The sequence below is a fragment of the Pyrus communis genome, chromosome 10, assembly GCF_041283825.1.
Source record: "Pyrus communis isolate YQ-2024b chromosome 10, ASM4128382v1, whole genome shotgun sequence".
In the NCBI taxonomy this organism is placed as follows: domain Eukaryota; kingdom Viridiplantae; phylum Streptophyta; class Magnoliopsida; order Rosales; family Rosaceae; genus Pyrus; species Pyrus communis.
In genome coordinates, this window is record NC_142574.1 from 8,394,189 (window position 1) to 8,415,078 (window position 20,890).

At 37.8% G+C, this 20,890-nt stretch overlaps 2 protein-coding genes and 1 long non-coding RNA gene across 3 annotated transcripts; all 3 read right to left on the reverse strand.

Annotated features, from left to right (window-relative positions):
• Window positions 1-2,213: 2,213 nt before the first annotated feature.
• Window positions 2,214-3,693, reverse strand: LOC148693470 (uncharacterized). The gene is made up of 3 exons (XR_015952246.1): window positions 3,529-3,693; window positions 2,709-3,450; window positions 2,214-2,608 (listed from the first exon to the last, which is right to left on the reverse strand). It is a non-coding gene; the product is annotated as an uncharacterized LOC148693470 (long non-coding RNA).
• A 191-nt stretch (window positions 3,694-3,884) lies between these two features.
• LOC148693471 (uncharacterized) lies at window positions 3,885-8,177 on the reverse strand. The gene is made up of 6 exons (XM_088677698.1): window positions 6,720-8,177; window positions 6,509-6,622; window positions 6,240-6,370; window positions 5,072-5,162; window positions 4,651-4,905; window positions 3,885-4,544 (listed from the first exon to the last, which is right to left on the reverse strand). Exons 1-6 carry the CDS (start codon window positions 7,135-7,137, stop codon window positions 3,904-3,906), a joined length of 1,650 nt encoding a protein of 549 aa, XP_088533824.1. The 5' UTR covers window positions 7,138-8,177; the 3' UTR covers window positions 3,885-3,903.
• A 1,415-nt stretch (window positions 8,178-9,592) lies between these two features.
• Window positions 9,593-11,597, reverse strand: LOC148693472 (uncharacterized). Its single transcript, XM_088677697.1, has 3 exons — window positions 11,095-11,597; window positions 10,099-10,546; window positions 9,593-9,727 (listed from the first exon to the last, which is right to left on the reverse strand). Exons 1-3 carry the CDS (start codon window positions 11,541-11,543, stop codon window positions 9,614-9,616), a joined length of 1,011 nt encoding a protein of 336 aa, XP_088533823.1. The 5' UTR covers window positions 11,544-11,597; the 3' UTR covers window positions 9,593-9,613.
• Window positions 11,598-20,890: the final 9,293 nt, after the last annotated feature.

A 20,890-nucleotide genomic window follows, 5' to 3' on the forward strand; every position in this document is an offset into this window, starting at 1 on the left:
GGTGTGTTAATAGCACACCCCAAAACTTAACGGAATTAGGGTGAGATGACAAATCAATGATTCTAGAAAATTCATATGACAAATTGCTTAAAATTTCATATGACAAATTAAAAACTATGTAAAAGTTCATATGACATTTTTTTTTAAAATTCTTTTTTCCTTAGTTGGAGTTGGAGCCCTTCAACATAAATATATATATATATATATATATATAAGGGTCATATAGTAATTTAAACTAACCTACCTCCTTACCCGCCCCATTTTTTCTCTTTTTTAACACTTTTCGTCAGCATAGCATGTTAAAAGTTACTAGATATGTTACAAATGAAAGTCTTCCATATGCATATACATCTGTTTTTTAACGAAGACGATATTTTCATTGATATTTTTAAGTACAATCCAATGCGAACATCAAACTTTTGGGTCCCAATACATCTTCGTCAAAGCTATATTATAATAATTTTGCAGTCACATTTGACCACTAAGAATATAGTGTTGTGCGTGCTATAATCCTACTTGACATATGCGATATTTTAGTCGAAATCCTTGGTTGCACACTTGCTAAATATTGTTTTTTGTGGAACCATCAGACAGCTAGTACAGTAGGGGAAATTGATAGAGACAAACATTGTAGGCCTTGAACCATAATTTCAGTGTTAAAACTTCAAACCTTACGATGTTTTTACAGCAGAGAAAAAGCTTCAAGAGCCAGCGATAAAGAAAAAGAAAAAGAAAGCGTGACAAAGCTACATTCTTCGAGGGCTAAAACATTCAACAAGCATGGAGACTAAGGCCTCAGAATAGTGTATCAAAAGCGAGTTGACACACATGACTCGGACGAAAACAGGAGCTAACACAGTCGAGTTCTACCCTCCTTGTGATTGGCTAGAACCAACATTAGTTGCTGAGGCATTTCAGGAAAGGGTTTGATCCTTTTGGGTCCGCTTGTTCATGTCGTTACTCCATATGTCTATTATATTGCTCAATATTGTTTTTGGAAGAAAAAAAAAAAAATTAATGCTTGCAGTAGGACTAAATAATATGCACGTTAATGGTTAAATTATTATTTAAATATTGATTAAATTATTATTTAAATATTGATTAACATGATTATTTTTCATAGATGACATGTCAAATGCGGCGTCATTTTTTATATTTTATATTTTATTATTCCAACACAGCCACAGGCAAATGAAAAAGACTTGCTGAAATAATTACATTGCAAAGCGAAGAGAAAAACAGAGAGAAAAGATGACAGTTAATCAAGGGCTAAACCACTCTACAAGCATGGAAACTGAATCCTCAGAACAGTGTGATAAGAGCGAGTTGACACGCGCAACTCGGCCGAAAACAGGAGCTAACATGGCCGAGTTCATCCCTCCTTTTGCCAGTACATCCTGATCAAACCCAACAGCAACAGTAGCAGACTGAGTTGAGGCCGAGCCATTAGAGGAAAGGGTCTGATCCCTTTTCTTCATCTCATTACTCCACATGTACACCTGCACAGACATGATCACTCGATACCTTCCTCACCATCCAAAATGGCTAGGGTGTTGAAGAAAATTCCTCAACTTGAAATGCTTCTTGTGAAATTCGAATGGGGAATATTTTGAAGGTTGGATATTTTGGAAGTTTGGAAATTCAGGTGGTCTTTGTATATTATATATTAAAAAAAGTGCAAATATTTATGTCTGTGGGCTTTAAATTTTGATTGGAAACAAGCACCCACAATGGTCGGTTTCAGTCTGCATGTTAATTCCAAAACCACTGCAAGCTAGTGGTATTAATATTAACATTGTTTTGAGAGAATTTTAACCAAAAACCCACAGTACTATTCATTTTAACGAAAAATCATATTTTTATATTAAAAAGTCAAACCTAATACTATTCACTTTACCCTTTATTTTGTCTTTATCGTTAAAACTCAAAGTTTTCAAGCCATTTTCATTAGTTTTTCTTTGTTTTAAGTTGACTTTATGGGAATCAAAACATCGGTCAAACTTTTTGGAAAGTGATCCTCTTCGGATCCTCAGGGTAGAGGATCCGGATGATCAATAAATCACATCCGTTCATTATACATTATGAGGTCAGAAATTATTTAAAATTTAAAATTTAAAATTGAATATAAATAGTATTTAATAAAAACTGACCCACGATATTCGACGAACGAATGTGATTGATTGATTACTTTTCAAAACACTCTAGAATCAATATTTCATATATATGTCATCGTTACTTGATTTTGATGATTTCAAAAGGTGAGATAATCCTCATTTTAGCCAAATTTCCAAATGTCTTTGTATATATCTTATCATGTGCCGAAAAACTCAAGTAAATAGGAAGAAAATACTGCTGCGTCATTTAGTTTCAAATCTCATTACCAGCAAATAGAACGATACACACAAATTTGAAAGGTAATACGCAAAAGAAAAGTCAGTTTCACAGCGGGCCAAAAGTCCAAATAAAAAATAAATTCTGGTCGACAACGAAGCCCATCTAACTGTTACTGAATTAAACGTTTCGTGTCAGTCTTGTTCATTTGGTATTCCGGCAGAGGTAGGATCCTGCACCTCCTGAAACACAACCTGTGGAAAAGTAAACTGATTGCCTACCCAATGAGATAGACAACCTAAATCAGTAAGTGAGAAAGAACTGGTCGACCTGTCTGAGCATAAATTACAGCAAAAGCAAAGATTTATGTTACTCACATTGGTAAGAAAATTGGTGATGACAGCAAGCTGCCAAGAACTCAATATCCTCTTGATACTACTTTGAATTGAACTATCCTTGCACTGTCAATGGTGAACTGTGGATGTGGAATGACCTTTCTCAAACCTCCCGCAGTATTCTAGTTGCATAATACTGCAGTAGAGGAGGTTGTCCGTCCCAGACCCCAATCTTTATGATGGAATTAAAGCAGTAGAGGCGGTTAAGCATGCCATTGTACTTTTTGGAAACCGAGTTCAGCTTCACAACAGAAGAGTGGTTCGCACGCAGCAGTAATTTTAACAAGGCTCCACATGTCCTCCGCCTAATAAGCTGCTGACTGTCATAGGGTGTGCAGAGGCCTGAGCAGGTTTCAATATTGCCAATTAATGAGGCCATTAGACACTTGTGGCCAATTGCTCACAAAAACAATCCTCATGGTGAATTTAATGATCAAGAACCTCAAAATTTGAAGCCAAAAGACAGTCAGATTGCTGAAGCTTGCCCAGGAGGTAAAAAGTTCCATCCTGAAGTGTCTGATTATTTATGGCAAAAGTGAATGAGTTCACCAAACATTCCTGACCCTGTCATTTGCTCTGTAAACATAAGACTTGATGTGGTTTAAACAGACCATCTTCACAAGTTCAAATCCATGGTGTCCAACCTTCATACATGTTGCAAAGACTGTCAACGCTCGTGGCTTGCTTAAGTAGACATTCAATTTGCTCCCCGAAACTACTCTCTCTGAGAATACACAAAAGATTCAATGTCAATACCAATTATGACCAAGAACCCATCCAGATCCCCAGAAGCAGCAGTTACCTATTGTCAGCAATGTCTCGACCAACTAGTTTCATCTCAACCGACAAAAAACCTTAACGGCTCTGCCCAATCCCATTTTTCTTCTCCTTTCGGCTCAACTTGTTCAGAGACATTTTTAGTGTTTAATAAGCTTATTAGTCTCAGCAATTGTGTTTACAGAATAATTTCCTACATAATACATATACATATATATATATATATATATATATGTATGTATATGTGTGTGTGTGTATATATATATATATATTATCCAATTACTTCTTTGTTCATACAGAAGAAATAAAAGAAATAACAAGTAGATAAACAAAAGGCAAGAAATGAAACAATAACTATCCATGCAGAGGAGAGTGAAAAAAAAAAGACAGGTAGAAAAGTTTATAGGACAGCACGATACTTACCCCTGCCGACTCGGGTAGAACGACTTTCATCTTTAATTTTGGCCTTGTTTAGTGAGGATATTTCATCTTTACTCCCAAACATCTCCTGTGTGTTCTCATTCACAGGACGCGAAATATCAGGACAGACAGCTGCAGATTCATCACCTGGTGTTGACTTTGGGACACTAGGTATCGACTTAAAAAAGCCAATATGAGTGTTATCAACCTCTGCGTACTTTGATTCCAACTGTACAGAACCTGAGATTTCTGGGCTATCATTTATAGAGCCAGGAGCAGTGTTTTGATAATCTGTACCCTCTCTGCTACTAGGACCATGCAAAAGCTGTTGTCCTATATCTTCTGGATCGTTGAAGCTACCTGGTAAACTCTCTTCAGCTAAGGTAATGCCAGACACGGTACTACTACTGCCGATACTATCTGGCGGAGATGACCATCCTTTAGATTCCAAAGGAAGTCCAGTAATGCCAAGAAAATCATTGTTGCTTTCACTGTTTGACATAGAGAGGTTCTCTCTCTCTTCCTTTTCATCAAATCCAGTAGCATCAGAAGTAAGATCTGGCCTCGATACATCAATTAGTGGTGATTCCACTTCCTGGCTTTCTCCTAGTCCTTCAAGAGCCCATCAAAGATGAGAGAGAAAGGGTTTACATTTAGTCAACGCACTGTTGTAAAAAAATAATAATAAAATAAAATAAAGATGATTTATGTCAATACTGTTGACATACTTTATGAAGATTTCCAGCATGAAGACTTGCAGTTCGTGCAAGCCTGGTCAACATATAATAGAGCCCCTTGACGGATGATGTGAGGGAGGGCACCAAGGGCTCTAAGGCCTGACGAACCTCCCTAATTCTTAAAGAATACGACTGGTATATGGCTTGTCCATGAATGGGAGATATTTCCATCTTGGTCTCTCTTTCCCTAGCCATAACATCCTTGGACAAAACTGTTTCCAGTGGAAGAAGAATTGCATTTGCTTGTCCAATATGTATCAAACAGCATGTATGGTTATGTACATACTCAGTAAATAATCAGATCTAGTTGTATTTGCATAAATAAATAAATAAAACTCGCAGAATAAGTAAAACCGCAATTAATAAATGTAAAAAGGATATAAAACTTCATTTGTGAGATGAGGAAAACCTTTGAAAGTTCCTCCACAAGAGAACGATGTACTGCAGCAGCCTCCTTTCCCAGACTGTGAACATCATGTAGGTCTTCAGTTATTGCAAGCACCTATCCGAAGGAGAAGCATTAGCCATATAACGAAGCCATCCCCAATCAAACAAAAAGTTGAAAATGACAAGAGTAATTGAATCCCAGTTGATAGAATCCTTGTGAAACTGTTATTGCAAAAGTAAAGGAAAGTAAAGGAAAATTCAGTTGATAGAAGGCCTGATAACAGGAAGATGCAATGGTATTTCAATAATCTATCATAAAGATCATAGGCAATCTATCCATCAACTTTATTTCATATGCATAATTAGATTGCTGAAAGAAACAGCATTCATACAGAACCAATGTCATAAATAAGAAATCAAATGATTTGGGTACCACAAAGGGAAGCAGGTCCTATGAATAATAGGATGGTTTTGAGGAATCTGTAGGTGGCAGCAGAGGGAGTTATGGAGAAGGCTCGTTTGTGGTCTTCATTATGAGCTTCGGTGTCGTCAGATTTTAAATATTTGTGATTTTCATGTAGCTGCCTTCATTGGAAAACTGCCATCAGTTAGCTTCTTGCGTTTTCTTGTTTACATTTTAGGGGTTCATTTTTGCTTTGCTAGTTTTCTGTGGACTTCCTGTCCACTCGTGTATTTTTATTGTCTTAATGAAACTAATTATTACAATTGAAACTAACTATTACAATTGAGTTTTTTGAATAATTGTAAGGACTATTAGTGTATATTGTTATTGAACATTGGTGACGCACATTTTTGGTAATTTCTATTTAACACATCCAAAATCCAATGTGTGGTACAGTTGTTAGTTGTTACACATGAAGGGAGTGTTAGTGGATATTGTCCGGTGCTGGCCTGCTAATAGAAATAGCAGTAAAGTAGCAAAACTAAACAGTGACGACCCACCAATGTTGCGTATATAGAGTCTCTGCTTAGTAGGAATACACTGATTTATATTGATCCAATACACTAATGTACCCAATCAAACCGCCACGCACATTACCATATCTCAATCATGAAATATAAATTCCAGCGTAACGTGCATCACAGCATATAAACAACAGACCAACCACCGTAAAATTAGTAATACTGCTCCAATGGCAATATCAATTAGCATCAAAATTTTAACTCATACCTCTTCAAGCATGGAACCACATTCAGAAGTCAAAGTAGAATGACGATTTGAAACACGGGCATATGCCCCAAGTGCAACACTGGCTTCGCATGCACAGTCACTCATTGCAAGAACAGTGCTTTGTAAATGACCTGTAAATGACAAAAACCAGCAGGTCTCACATGATTTACAGATATATAGTATGTATAGCACAGATGTGTGTGTGTGGGCTCCTAGCATATAAGAGTGAAGGATGTATCCATTGGTATATGTGGAAAAGAAGGTTTGACCAGAAGCGGACTTTGCTTTGAGAGTGGCAATACTAAGTTCATTGGTTGCAGAAGACAATCCACTGGAAGCAGTTTCCACGGTGCTTTGTGCAAGCTTCCATTCTTGTTCAGTGCCTAATACAGGAAACACCAAAGCACACATTAAGGACTCGTATGGATGAGAAGTTGGTATCAGAAACAAGTTGATTATCAAACAACATTCCAAACTCACGAGCAAAAGAATTGTAACTAATATCCAATCTTTTTAGTGCATTCAAGTAAGCTTGCTGCCATGTTTTGCCATCAGTGCCAGTCCTGAATGGGTACATCTCTTCGGGAGATCGGAAAATACCCTCTCTTGATGCTTCAAACTCCAATATAGACAAGCAAATTCTAATAATATCTGATGCCTTTTCCCTAACTTGCCATATTAGTTGCCTTCGCCTGATTTGATGGTCATGAAATTCGGGAGGAATTCCAGACTTCTTGCTTGAACTATTTCCAGCTGCACTGGAGTTTGGGCCACCACAAGCCCACCCCATTGCTCTCTCAAGCTGCCCTTCAGCTGCCAGAGAAGTTCGTTCACAAGCTTGCAGTGACTCCATAGACCTGGCTATCTTTGACACAGCAGATTGCAAACTTTCCCGCATGTTAGGTCTACTGAGTGTTAAGACAATAGGGGATTTAAACTATCATCCCCAGCAAGAAATTTCTGAAACACGACCCTGCTACTGTGTGAAGGGGTCAAAGTAACATCATGCATCCATTCAATCTGAACAATCTCCAGGCCAGTCTTCCAAAGAGCCTCTCTCAGCTCATTCACCTGCCTTTTCATTAGAGATGCAGCGGAACTTGCTGCTCTGGCTGTTTCATGTGCATTGCAGAATTCCTCAAGCATAAGGTGAACCCTTTTTAAAGCCCCGACATCTCTTTTTACTTCATCAAGAGCAGCTTCCTTCGTAAACTCTGTCAATTGCTTCCGAAGCTCAATTTCTTTATCAATGCTAGCCAATAAACTAGGGACAACTCGATCTTTCAGGTATCGACCAAGATGTTCTTGAAGTTGTATTTCAAGCTTTCTCTTAACAACATTGAGGAGCTGGTCAAACCCTAAAGTTTGATCAACAGGTGAAGCTACATCATTTAGGCATGAGTCCAGAAAAGAATCAATAACACCAATTTTCCAAACAAAGAAAGAATGTTGACTCAATAAGCTGCCAACCTTCCAAACATATTCAGACATTAGGTAGCCGGCACTCATCAAATCTGCTAAGTTAGGAATCTCAGTTGAGTAAGAAGTATAAGAACCTCCAAATGAAGACAGCACTTTATCAATCAATTCCAAATCAGAAAAGGGCTTAACAAGCATGTCCAGTAGCACCTTGCTTTTCGAGACATGCAGCTCTCTTTCCTCTTTGACACTAACTAGAGACTGAACATGGTGGGCAGAAGCAGCGTGGGCATTCTTTATATTAGATTCTCTCTTTATAAGAGAGGAAGTTCGCAGGTCCCTTTGGTTCCAAGTTTGATGGAGTTGGTCCAGCTGTGCCCTACAAGCTTCTTCTTGTTAAGCAAGCTCCTCTGCCTCTTCCCATGAGAGATGATCCCTACCTTTCATAGCAGCTTCTTCAAGAGCCAACTGCTGCTCTGTAATGAGACCAACTTTAATGAAGTAGTTCTGTTCTAGTTCAACTAAAGATGCCCCCTCCATCTCTACTTCTATGAGTTGCTCAAGTGCCGTATCAATAGAACCACGAATTTGTGAGATTAGTCCAAATGCATCCATGACTTTTGATTTCAGAGAAACTACAGATCTTATTACATCCGGAAGAACAGCTTCAGTCATTTGCCCAATCAAGCTCTTAAAGGAATGTAAAATGGTTTTAAAAATGGAAGCCCAATTTCCATCAGAATAATATCCTGGACGGCCTTTATCTGTGTCATCACTAGGTAAATCTCTACCAATCAGTTGCTGCAGTTCATTAACAAACCCTGCTAGAAGTATACACTTCTCTGCTTGCTCCTCAATTCCACAGAAAATAGTTTCAAATTCCATCTGTAACTGGTTATTTGCATTTCTACGTTTATTTGAATCATTAATTATGTCGAGCACCTTATGTTTGACCTCATTGTACATATAACTGGATGCTGTGTTCAGAACAAATAAAACTTTCTCCCTTTTTTCATTCAGATCCCCACGCAATCTAGAATCCTTTGCCCCATTTCCATCATTCTTAGATTGCCCAAATTGAATGGAAACAATGGCATCTTCTCTCTTTGCAAGACCAGCTGATTGTATGAATTTCATGAAAGCAGAGCCGATCCTTAGCGTTTGATTCGGTCTCTGAGCCAACAGAGTTCGCTAGCTCCGCATACTCCTCTTCAAGCTTCTCCATCTCTAGGGCATACTTCTTTACTTTACGACACAGATCATCATGACTGAGTGTGATAGAATCAAAATTCTCCCCATGTTGTTTGGCAATAAGTTCAGCACCCTGTCTTCTAGCAAGAGATAGGGTATCAGAGGAAAGAGCACTGGCAGATAGTTGCAGAACCTGTGCCCAGCAATGAATTGCACTCGTTGTAATGTAATTTAATGGTAAAATTCTTTGCAAAGCCAAAGAATATACTTGAAGTGCATTTATCGCAGAAGAGAGACCATCATGCAGTTCAGATACTAGTTGAGAGACTTCCCTATCTATATCATAGCATTGTGCTTGTGTAGGCTCAGGAACAATAGTCAGCGGAACCCCAGCCACCAGAACGGCAGATGTAAGAGACAATGTTTCTTGCATACCACTCAGCTCAACAAAAGCATTTATTTCTTGAAGTAAATTGCCTCGTAAAGCATCAAGGATGCTCCCATGTTGTTTCCATCCAGGTTGCTGCCTCTTGAGATTTCTCAGCAACCAGGGCCTTTGCCTGAGCAAATTCTCGAGCCTGAATTTCAAACAATACACGAATTTTCTCTGAATTACTAGTGGCTTCAGCAACCATTGATCTCGCAGACGTTTCATGCAGAATTAGGCTAGACCTCTCTTGATCAGCTCGATAAAAGAGTGCAGATGAATGTTCATATTGGTTTAGAACATCAACAAACCTGTGGTCAACATTTCCCAAATGTCATTAACAAATGTCGGCAGAACAAAAATAAGAAACAAAATAAAGTGAAAAGCATGTACCCATCTCAAGAGCCGATTCAACAGCTGGTAGAGTAGCCAATAAAAGATCGTGATGTTCCTGCTCCCAGTTAAATGGGATCAAAGTGTCATTCAAATAATCAAACTTCCACTGCATATAAATACTTAAAACATATATGTATGGACAGTTGGACACACATAACCAAAGATAAAGGTACAAACAAATTAGAGAAAGCCTGAAAACATTACTTTAATTGTCAGATACAAAGGTATAGGGACAACAAATGCAACTTCAGGATATTTGCAGACACATGATAAAAATTGTGAGAATCACACAGAATGTGCCAGGTATAAATTCAAGGTACATTGAGATGCTTTCTAGCCATCCAGACATAAATTAACTAATTTAAGGGAGTGCCAAAGAATCACTGCAGTGCAAATGCACAGAAGCTTAGGTTTCAGAATGATTACCTGTAAGGGAACACGAATTTCCTGTACACGAGATGCAAATAAACTGAGACTGACAGCCAACTCCATGCCCTTCCTTTCTTCACCACCAATTGCAGCAGCATCATGAAAATCTCCCCGTGTCCATTCCACAAGCGGGTCCCAAACAAACATTTCCAGTAACATCAAGAGTATGTCTTTGTTCTTCCTCAAAACACCAATAACTGCTTCACAGTTTGACCTAAAGGTACCTTCTATCCCCATCATCCCTAATGCTGCTTCAATGGTCTGTGTAAGGCGGAAGGGAACAATTTCTGGAATTTTCAGTCTTTGCCCTTTATCAAAACAGACATTGTAATCAATATGGACTACATCACCACTACAAAAATCCATTAGAATATTATCCAAGTGTCTATCCCCAAGGCCAAGAATGTGGCCCACCATGCTCATGGCACAAACACTTCCAGAAAACCTACAAAATGAAGTACACATTAAAAGCTAAATCTACAATATACATTATATTTTATTTATGAAACAAGAGTGTCTGATCGCCCAAAAAAACTAATAGTCGAATACCACCATATATTAGAATGAATAAAAGCTATACTATACTGGAAAAAGGAAGATAAACTGATCATTAAGCCGAGCATCACTAATTTGTACTCCAATGTTTATATATAGATATATAGATATATATATATATATATGTGTGTGTGTGTGTGTGTGTGTGTGTGTGTGTGTGTGTTACCCTGTTCTCGTAACTCCATGAGCCGTATACCTGCTGACGGTATATGCGATTTGAGAGAGTGGATACCACATGAGACATCGCCTTTGAATAATAATATATATGCTAAAATAAGAATGCTCTAATGTATGATGACTAGTTTGAAGAACAGGAAGCTCCACCAACAATACAATTAATAGAACCGAAGCAGGTTGTTAAGCTTAGTAAATTATATAAATTAATGCAACGAAGATTATTAGTACAGGAACGAAGAGCTTTTCCAGGGTCTTAGTTACCTCTTCTGTTTCGAACTGAAGGCTTTGAATCCTTCACGAGCACACCAAAGTTCTTGATGAAGAAGCTGTCTAGGAATCTCCTTCATAAGTTCCAAAAGAACTTTACGCTTCACCTCATGAGGCCAGTCTCTTCGTGAAATTACTCTCCTTATACCTTTCTCTTTGAGTGCTGGTATGATTTTACCATAGAACATATCACTGGGTCGGGGAACAGCTGGAGGAACCGGACTTTTCGAACTGCCACCACCCACTGCTGAGAGATGAGCTAGTTGGATGCGGCTTTGCCAAGACTTAAAGACGCTGTAAATACTAATTATATTGTCTACCCACTGGATGGGACCAGCACGGCCACTAATTGGAGTCACAAAATAATAGCGAATACCAAGAAAGTGGCTGTGAGTTGCAAGAGATGTATGCAGGAAACCATTTATGGCTTGCAAGAGCTGCATAAGAAAATTACAAATCGTAAATTTTCAAATTTTTCCCAGGCGAGAAATTCAAACAATCGCTTGTGAAATGTATGAAACACATCTCATTTTTTAATTACGTTGTTCTTTGATTTTGTGTGTATAAAGAAAACACAAAATACCCCATTCTCTCATCCCTTTAACGAAGAAATCCATACCGCAGTCAAGTAAAGAAACCTTCATCTTCCTGTTCCCACCCTTGCTCCCCTCGCACCTCCCTCCAAAAATCTTCTTCTTCCCGTTCCCACCTAGGATGCATGGACACGGACACGGATACGGAAATACGATAAGATACGATACGACACGGGGACACGTCAAATTTCTAAAAACAAAAGACACGATACGTCAAGGATACAGCAATTAAAAATATATATAAATAAATAAATGTATCTAAAATATTATAAAATAAGCATTCAAATTTATTACCCAAACTTAAATTTATTTCAATAAACTCTATACAGAAAGATAAGCGAAAATAAAATAAGCATACAAAATATAATAATAATATTATATCCAAAAAGCAAAATGGGCTTTAAGTTTTTCCAATTTACATAACACAAAAGATGAGCTAAAAGTCATTGAATCAGTCAAAGCAAAAGAATCTTTTAGCTTCGAAGTTGAAAACAGAAAAGCAGGCTTGCTTTCAGTTTCAGATATGGGTTCTGGGAATCAGATTGAGCTTCAAAATTAACAACGTGAAAACGAAGTCGAAAGCTCTCACCAGCAGTTGTAGATGGAGACGATGGAGATGACGGAGCAGTTGCAGACGGAGACGATAGAGACGACGGACGGACGGAGCAGTTGCAGACGACAAGTCTGATTTATGAGGTTCGAAATCATTTTGGTTTTTAGTCAAACAATTGTTTCAGTTTAGCTAATTTGAATCAATCATGATTCTGTGAGGATTTATTGGATTCTTTTTTCTCTGATTATCCTTTGATTTAGTTTGAAACGTATCCGAAAAGTATGATACGCGTATCTCATCAATAAACAACGTATCCATTCGTTCGGATACGTATCAAGCCCGTATCCATGCGTATCCTATGCGTATCCGTATCCCTGCATGTCAGATATGGGATACGCTGGCTTTTCCCCGTGTCCATGCATCGTAGGTTCCCACTGATGCTCACCTCCCACCTTCTTCCGGACGGAAGACACAGGTTCGTTTGAGCCATATGAGCTCGAAACAATTGTAGGAGGATTACTAAGCATGAGGAAGATCATGCGAAGAACATCGGATCCTTAAAGAGAAAATTGAAAAGGGCTCGTCGACTCATGGAGATGTTAATGGCAAAAGAGATCAAGAAGTTCATGTCATCCGAAGTGCACAATCACTCGTTGGGCGAGCAATACAAACAAGGCTTTCTGTCAGGACTCAGTGAGGGGTTTGAGATATTTCACCGCTATGCATGAAAGTGGATGTGAACGGGAAGTGGGCGACCGTTGACTACTACAAGGTACTTGCCGTTGGGGCTACTTGCCATGGATAATTTGAGCTCTTTTGTGGGTCCTTCAAATTTGTTATATTTTGACATTCCACGTGTGGTTTGTCATAAGAAGGACCTTAATGTTTAATTAGTTCAATATTATCTACATACATTAATGGAACTCCGCTATTGTTTCCAAAGTTGCTTTTTTAGGACATTTCATGGTCAAGTCATGTGCATGTTATGCACATGCCATCAACAAGACATGCACACAAATTGCTGCACTAGGAAGCCTTATAAGTACCAATATAGCACAAGGCCCTTGATTGCTAAGTAATAAAGTAAAGATTAGATACTCAATACTGAAACCATGTAATTACAAAGTGTACTAAAAATTACACTAACACGCTAAGTATAACCAATGGCAACAAAAGGCCCTTAATAGCTAAGTAATAAAATTAAGAATACATAATGAATATTGAAACAATGCAATGGGAAAGTGTACTAAAATTACAATTACATACTAAGTACTCAAATTACAATTTGAATGGTAACCCAATTGTTTGGTTATCACAAGAAAACTACTGAAATAAACGGTGTCCACATAATCCTTCACACAAATGCACAACCTCTGATAAACTTGATGGCAAACTTGAGTCTAAAAAAAGCCATGTTCTAAGGTGGTCAATGTCCAAGCCCAATGATAGGTAGTTGACAAATTTGAGTAAGAAAACTCCACAATCTGCCCTACTAGAAAAGAACAACTCCAGGTTACAACACACTAGGTATTTAAGACATTTACAGTTACGTTAGAGATAAGTACGAAAGGAACATACCCATTGTTTTGTTGGCTGCAATTAGTTCTCGTCTGAATGTCATACGCTTTATCCATCGCTTTCGAGATTAGCTTCAAATCACTTCGCACAGCCTGGAATCCCATCACCTTTAGAAGTTGGGGTATTACGAAACACATATGAGCAAGTTGTTTCTTCATTTTTTCCCACCCCGACCTTGACAAATGTGAATCATAGATCGTGATCGTGTGATATACAAGATGGACATCAACCAACATCCAATGGTCATCATTCATGTGTACTCCTCTGTCACTTCTAAGAACTTTGATTAGAATGAAGGAAAAAAAAATTTCCTAACTAAGAACATACAGGAACATTGAACACATAAGCATATACATAACACTTTAAAGTAGACATGGATTCAAAACAATTCTAAAAACCATGACTTTCAAAGCTTAGTAAATGGTGAACCATAAGACACTTTAACAAATTAAAGAAAAGAGAGAGTTTGAGTTTCATTACCCTTAAAGCTCATCCTTGTTTACAAGGGATTTACTCAAGTGGAGGGCCTTCAAGTCGCCTCCTTGCTTCTTGGATATTTGCTAGTGAATGGACATTCCCAATTAAACTATTTATTGTTTATCCATCTTATTTACATTTCTTCATTTTCATCCTTACTCGGCGCATGATCCATTTGGTTCCAATTAACAAGGTTATGGGCGACTGTTACTCTTAACTATCAATTGTGAATTGAAACCGCACACCAATTCTCTCTTTTATAAAGATCAGTGTTTGCTAATCTTCAGAGTTTCCACGAACCATGAGTGATAACTAGCAGCATCTCATGGCTACTGATGAGTCCATATTATACTATTTATTTTACTCTAATCTTAGTATTAATTTATTAATTATTTTGGTAGAATTTTGATACTTTGTTATATATTTTCAATGCAGGACATTAGACTTCCTCTGGAGCAAAAAGTGATCAAAATGATGAATTTTGGAGTAATTCTAATGGGAGGATGTTTGTGTGCCTTTCAACATGATTGTGTCAAAATTTCAGATTTTTCTACCAAGCCGTTTGACCCTGGTGATGAAATAAAGGCCCAGCGCGCAGCTTTCCCAGATTGACGTTTTGGACGTTTTGGGTATTTTGGAGGTCAAGATGACGTATTTTGAGGAAGATTCCTTCTGAGGATTTGTAGGAGACGTCTTTAGATTTCAAAAAAGACCTTTTGGGACCAAATCGGAGTTGATTTGATCGGTCAAAAGTGTGATTTTCTGAGAACTCCGAATTCTACTTCAAATACGAAACCTTTTATTTTCTGTTTTATCATTTAATTATGTTTCCTAGTTTTATTCTAAGACCTTTTACTAGGAGGATTTTAATTAGAGTAGTATAAATAAGGCTTGTTAGCCATTAGGGTTCTCTACGCAACATAGGGGAGAACGTACGTGGAGAATTTAGCTAGGCTTTGACACTTTGTATTTTCAAGGTGTTTTCTATCCATATTTTTAATAATATTTTGTTTTATGGTTGTTCGTAGCTAATTTTCATTTGCTAGGGCGATGCCTTGAGCCTTAGCATGAATATGTAGTTTTTATTTAATTGCTTATGATTATACATGCATACTTTGAATTATTAATCACTGTGCTTTAAATTGTCTCTATATCTCAATGCTTAGCTACCATTAGGATGTTTAGATAAGTAATCGGATGCAATTCAGTTGGAATGCCACCGAGGAATTGAGTATTGCTTCTTGTGATTGATAGTTGTAAGTTCACCTAGGGCGAATGTCACGTCATAAGGGTTGCATGGTTTTTCAAAGGGTTTTCACAAAGCATAATGAGTCATGCATGTTTATATTTGATTTGAATGCCACAAACAGATTGCAAGTTTGATATACGTTCTAGCTTGAATGCCACAAGTAGAATATGCATAAGGAAAACCTAACCTTCAGAGTTGCATGTGTAATTCGTAAGTAATTGGTATATCTACATAGGACTGTTAAGGGGACGGCGAAACCCTAGGCTTTTACAATTTGGTTTTCAAAACGTTTTCTTTTGTTTTCTTTACTTTGCTAATGTCTTTAACCTTTTTAATTAAATTCGTTTTCATTATTTTTAAATCCAAAACCAACCTCTTCCAATCTTTGTTTTCAAATAATTAATTAAGATTTGATATTTACATAAATTAGTCATTCAATCCCTGCAGAAAATGACCTTGCTTGAGCTGCTATACTACGACAACCTTGTTCTCTTGCAAGTATTTTTAAGTGTTTTTATCTCTACTTTTGCAAGTGGTAAAAATTCCTCTCAGTTACCCAAGCTAAGTAGAAGTGGTTGGAGAACCAATCTAGTTATAACTACAATGCAATACGGTCCATTCTCTAATACCATAGTCTTGATCACATTGTTTATGTAATAGTTTGTTTCATGTCTACTATCCAATGTGATACTTCTATCTGTGATTCAATTGAATATGATTTGGAACATTCTTCATAAGTCATATTCATATGCTTTTGCAAAAGACTCTTGAATCATATCTAAGAGTATTCTCCTTCCACCATGGAAGGTTAAAGATTCCTTGTTGTGCATTCACATGCCTACATGACTGGATACCCAAAAATGCCTTGGACACTCTCAATGGAATGTCTTGACATAGTCAAAGGACCTAACCATTACACAATTATGATGCCTCAGGTCAAAGTTTACTTTGCTTATTGCAACTTATGAGTTTTTACATGGCATATATGTTTGAACTCTCTTTTGATCATAGTTTAGTGTACTCGATTACCCTTTTGAGCACCTATGTATTTGTCTGCATTCCTTGGATTCCCTTATTAGTTAGACACATGATACAATAAACAGTGATTAAAAGTAAGTTTTGCCTTTCATTAAACAAATAAGAGTTTAACATAATGAGTATTCCAAAAGCTATTACATCAATGAGTGGCTTTATAGGCATACTTCCAACAATGTTCTACTTGCACTCAAAGCCACAGTCCTTATATCTAATACCAATCTTTTTCATATGGCAGTCAAGTTAGACTTGAGACATTGGCTTCATTAGTGGATCTGCTACGTTATAGGTAGAGGCAACCTTGAGAAATAGTTCCAAACCACATAACACCCTCTTGATTAGATTGAGGCATTCACTCTACGAATTGAAACAATCTAGGCAAATGTGGTATAACCGTTTGAGTAGGTATCGGATTGGTCAAGGAGATGTGAATTACAAAATATATCTTTGTGTGTTTATAAATGATAGGAGCATATTTAGGCAACTTAGTTGGCTTGTTCTTGTGCATTTACGTTGTTATTTCTTAGTTCTTTAAGTCTTTTAAGTTATTTTCGTATGTTTTCAGGTTCTAAGGGCTAAAGGAGCAAAGAAGTGCATTTTGGAGCCTTTTGGAGCACTTTTGGGCTAAGGATGGATAGCTTATGCTTGGAGCCAAAGTGTTGGACAAAATTGAAGGCCTTGTATGCACTTTAGGACATAAAACAAAGGGCCTAGCCCATTCATACACAGTCTTGCCGTGCACATTCCCTTGCATTTCCAGCTTTCCCACTTCATCATTCAACCACATGCTCTCCCATTCATTCACTCTTTAATCATTCCATTCATGCACCCTTTAATCATTCACTCCCTAGCTGTTTTTCCATTCATTAACTCCCATTATTTCAGCCACCATGACATTATTCATTCATCACCCACATGCACTCTTAATCATTCAGCCATTCACCCCTTTCTCCACACCTTGCCGTGCATTCCCCTTGCATTTCCAGCTTTCCCACTTCATCATTGCAGCCACCAATCACCCTAGCTGTCACTTACATGCTTTCCCATTCTATAATTCACCCACATGCTTTCCCATTTCATATTGCAGCCACATTCATCACCAATTCCAGCACCATCCCATCATTGCCGTGCACTCTCATCCCATTTCCAGCTTTCCCCCTTCATAAAACAATCAGCCACATTTCCACATGCATTCCCTCTTTAATCATTCCCTCCTAGCTGTCATTCACATGCTCTCCCATCCATTCTCTCCCTATAAAAACCATACACACTTCACACCAAAGGGGGCCTTGCCATACATTCACCCACCATTCCAGAAATTCAATCTTCTCCCATCCTTGCCGTGCCTTCATTCCACATTCCAGCATATATACAAACCTTCCTTCACCATTACACTACCCTACCATCACACATCCATTCCTCCATACACCTAAGGCCCTAAACCTTTCCTTAGACCTTGTGCCACAACAAAGAGGAGGAGAAGAGGCCTAAACGTTCATACAATTCAAGTTTGAGTTGTTGAAATTTTTAGGTGTTTCCTCTCCTTGATTTCAATGGTTAAATTTACTTATCTTTGTCTTGTACGTATGAGGAACTAAACCCCTCCTTGGCTAGGGGGGGATTCGAAATACATGTTTATGCTTGCGATATGATTTGATTACTTCTAATTGCGTTTCATAAGTTGTGAATTCAATTTACTTATCTATGTGAATTACATTGATTTATGTATGTTGGTTGAGAGTGCACGCTTAATTATCATGCATAAATTGGATGCTAGGATATAAGGAAATTTCACCTAATCGTTATGGAATTATATTCACAAGTAGTAAAGGTTGATGATCTCAATCGCGTTAAGTAAATTCTTGGCATAAGTTTTATGCAATCATAATAACAAGTGCTTTGTCAATGCTTATGGTTTTTAAAGAACTTAATGATTCTTGCTTGTATCTCTATTATGCAATCATGTAGGGGACTTGTGGGGAATGTTTTGGGTTGTCGTATGCAATCATCCAATTCAATAACGTTAGGAAAATCTGAGGGTTAACTAGTGCAATTCACGGTTAATCTGGGGCGTTGAGAATCATGGTTTATTGAAAAGCAATTGGAAATCGTTTTATATGCAAGTATAACATGTGTGGAGATGAACCCCTTAGCTAGCTTCCCATCCATTCAATTCTATCACAATTTGTCTTACAATTTATTTTAAAGTTTTAAGTCACTTGTTTTCTTTTAGATTCGTCCAAAATCAAAACCCCCCTTCTTATTTGTTCCAAATCTGTCCAAAAGAGTCCTTTTGAGTCTTTAGAGTCAAAACCAAGTGTATTTCCATCCAAATTAAGTCCTAGAGTCTAAATTGAGTCTTTTTGGTTGTTTTTGGTTGTTTTGAGTCTTTAAAGTTTGTTTTGAGTCATATAAGTTAGTAAGAGTCTTGCGAGTCTATTTAAAGTGTTTTAAAACATATTTTTACATCTTTGAGTCAATTTTTATTAGATTAGCACCCCTAGTTAATCCCCGGTTAGAACGATCCCTACTTATATCATTACTACAATTGTCACAAATAGGGTTTAATTTGTGTGTCACATTCGTTTCGCATCAATAAAAAAGTCACATTTCAGACCTGTGATAGTAGCAGTTTATGTTAATGACATGAATCTTATTGGGATTATCGAAGAGCTTGAGAAAAACATTTATGGGTTTAGTGATTTCTTTGACAACCTTGCTAGGATCTCTAGATCGAATAATTGGTCCTCGTATTCCATCTTTTTACTTTTCTTATAAAAAGTTTTGACCTACACCCTGTGCAAAGATGTATGCTTTATACAAGTAGTGGAGTCATGTGTACTCATGGGATGACCTTTTTTTTTAGTAATGAAAAATTTTCATTGCATCCAAATCAATCAAGATCTAAGTAGTTGTTCAGTAAACTATTATGCTTCTTGCCCCAACGCATCTATCCGATTGAAGCCGACCATTGAACCTCCAAAAACAAGACAAGGTGCTCCTGCCTTCTCTTCTCAATGGGAGGAATCACCCTGATAAGAGCATTTTTAGCGGCATCACGGGATACGCTCTAAAAAAGGTCAAGGATAAACTTGTATGGTACAAGCAGTCCTATCACCTAAAGTTAAAATTTGAGATGAAAGATCTTGGAAATAATCGAGTGTCTTGGCCTTGAGATCAAGCATCATTCTAATGGTAATTTGGTACAGTATTAGAACTACACCTAAAAGGTGTTGGGTCGTTTTAATCAGGATATGCAAAGCCTTCAAGCACTCATATTGTCGTTTAAATGCTGGATGCAAAACGAGACATTTTCCATCATAAATAAGATAAGGAAGAGGGTTTGGAGTTTGAAGCTCCATATATGACTTGTCACATCCCTGCCCCGGGGGGGACCACTTCCCGGGCCCGTCTCCACCGCCGTAACACGAAATTGTCCTCTTTGGGCCCCGACCACGCCCTCACAGTTTTGTTTTTGGGAACTCACATGAGAACTTCCCAGTGGGTCACCCATCCTGGGAATGCTCTCGCACCTTACTCGCTTAACTTTAGAGTTCCCATGGAGCCCGAAGCCAGTGAGCTCCCAAAAGGCCTTGTGCAAGGTAGGGATGGGAATATACATATACGGATCACTCCCCTGGGTGATGTGGGATGTCACAATCCACCCCCCTTAGGGGCCCGACGTCCTTGTCGGCACACCACGGCCAGGGTTAGGCTCTAATACCAAATGTCACATCCCGGCCTGGGATGTGGTTGGGGCCCTGGGCCGGGATGTGACATGATTGATGCTTTATTGTACAAAACTTAATGCAATTCACCGTTAATTATTTGGTAAGATACAACAACGCACCAATAAGCCAACACTGGAATGGGATTAAGAAATCCTTTGTTACCTTAAAGATAATATTAGATTTAGGCTTATTCTATCTTTATGAATTGCAGACTAAATCATACCACTTTGGTCTTTAAAATGATATTTTGCCTTGTTGGTTATGCTAAAATAGGTTATTTATCTGACCCACACAAGGCACATAGTCAAATGGGTTATTTCTTTACCGTTACAGACACCGCAATATCGTGGAGTTCAAACAAACAGAACTTAGTTAAGACTTTTTCGAACGATCCTAAAATTATTGCCTTTCAGGAAGTTACAAGTGAATGCTTTTGGATCAAAGTAGTTATTGAGCATATTCAAAGCATTTGCAAACTTTCTTCCGTCGTTGATATCCTAACAACGATTTATAAAGATAACACTACTTGTAATGACCAAATCAATAAAGGATACAGTAAAGGAGATGACAAAAA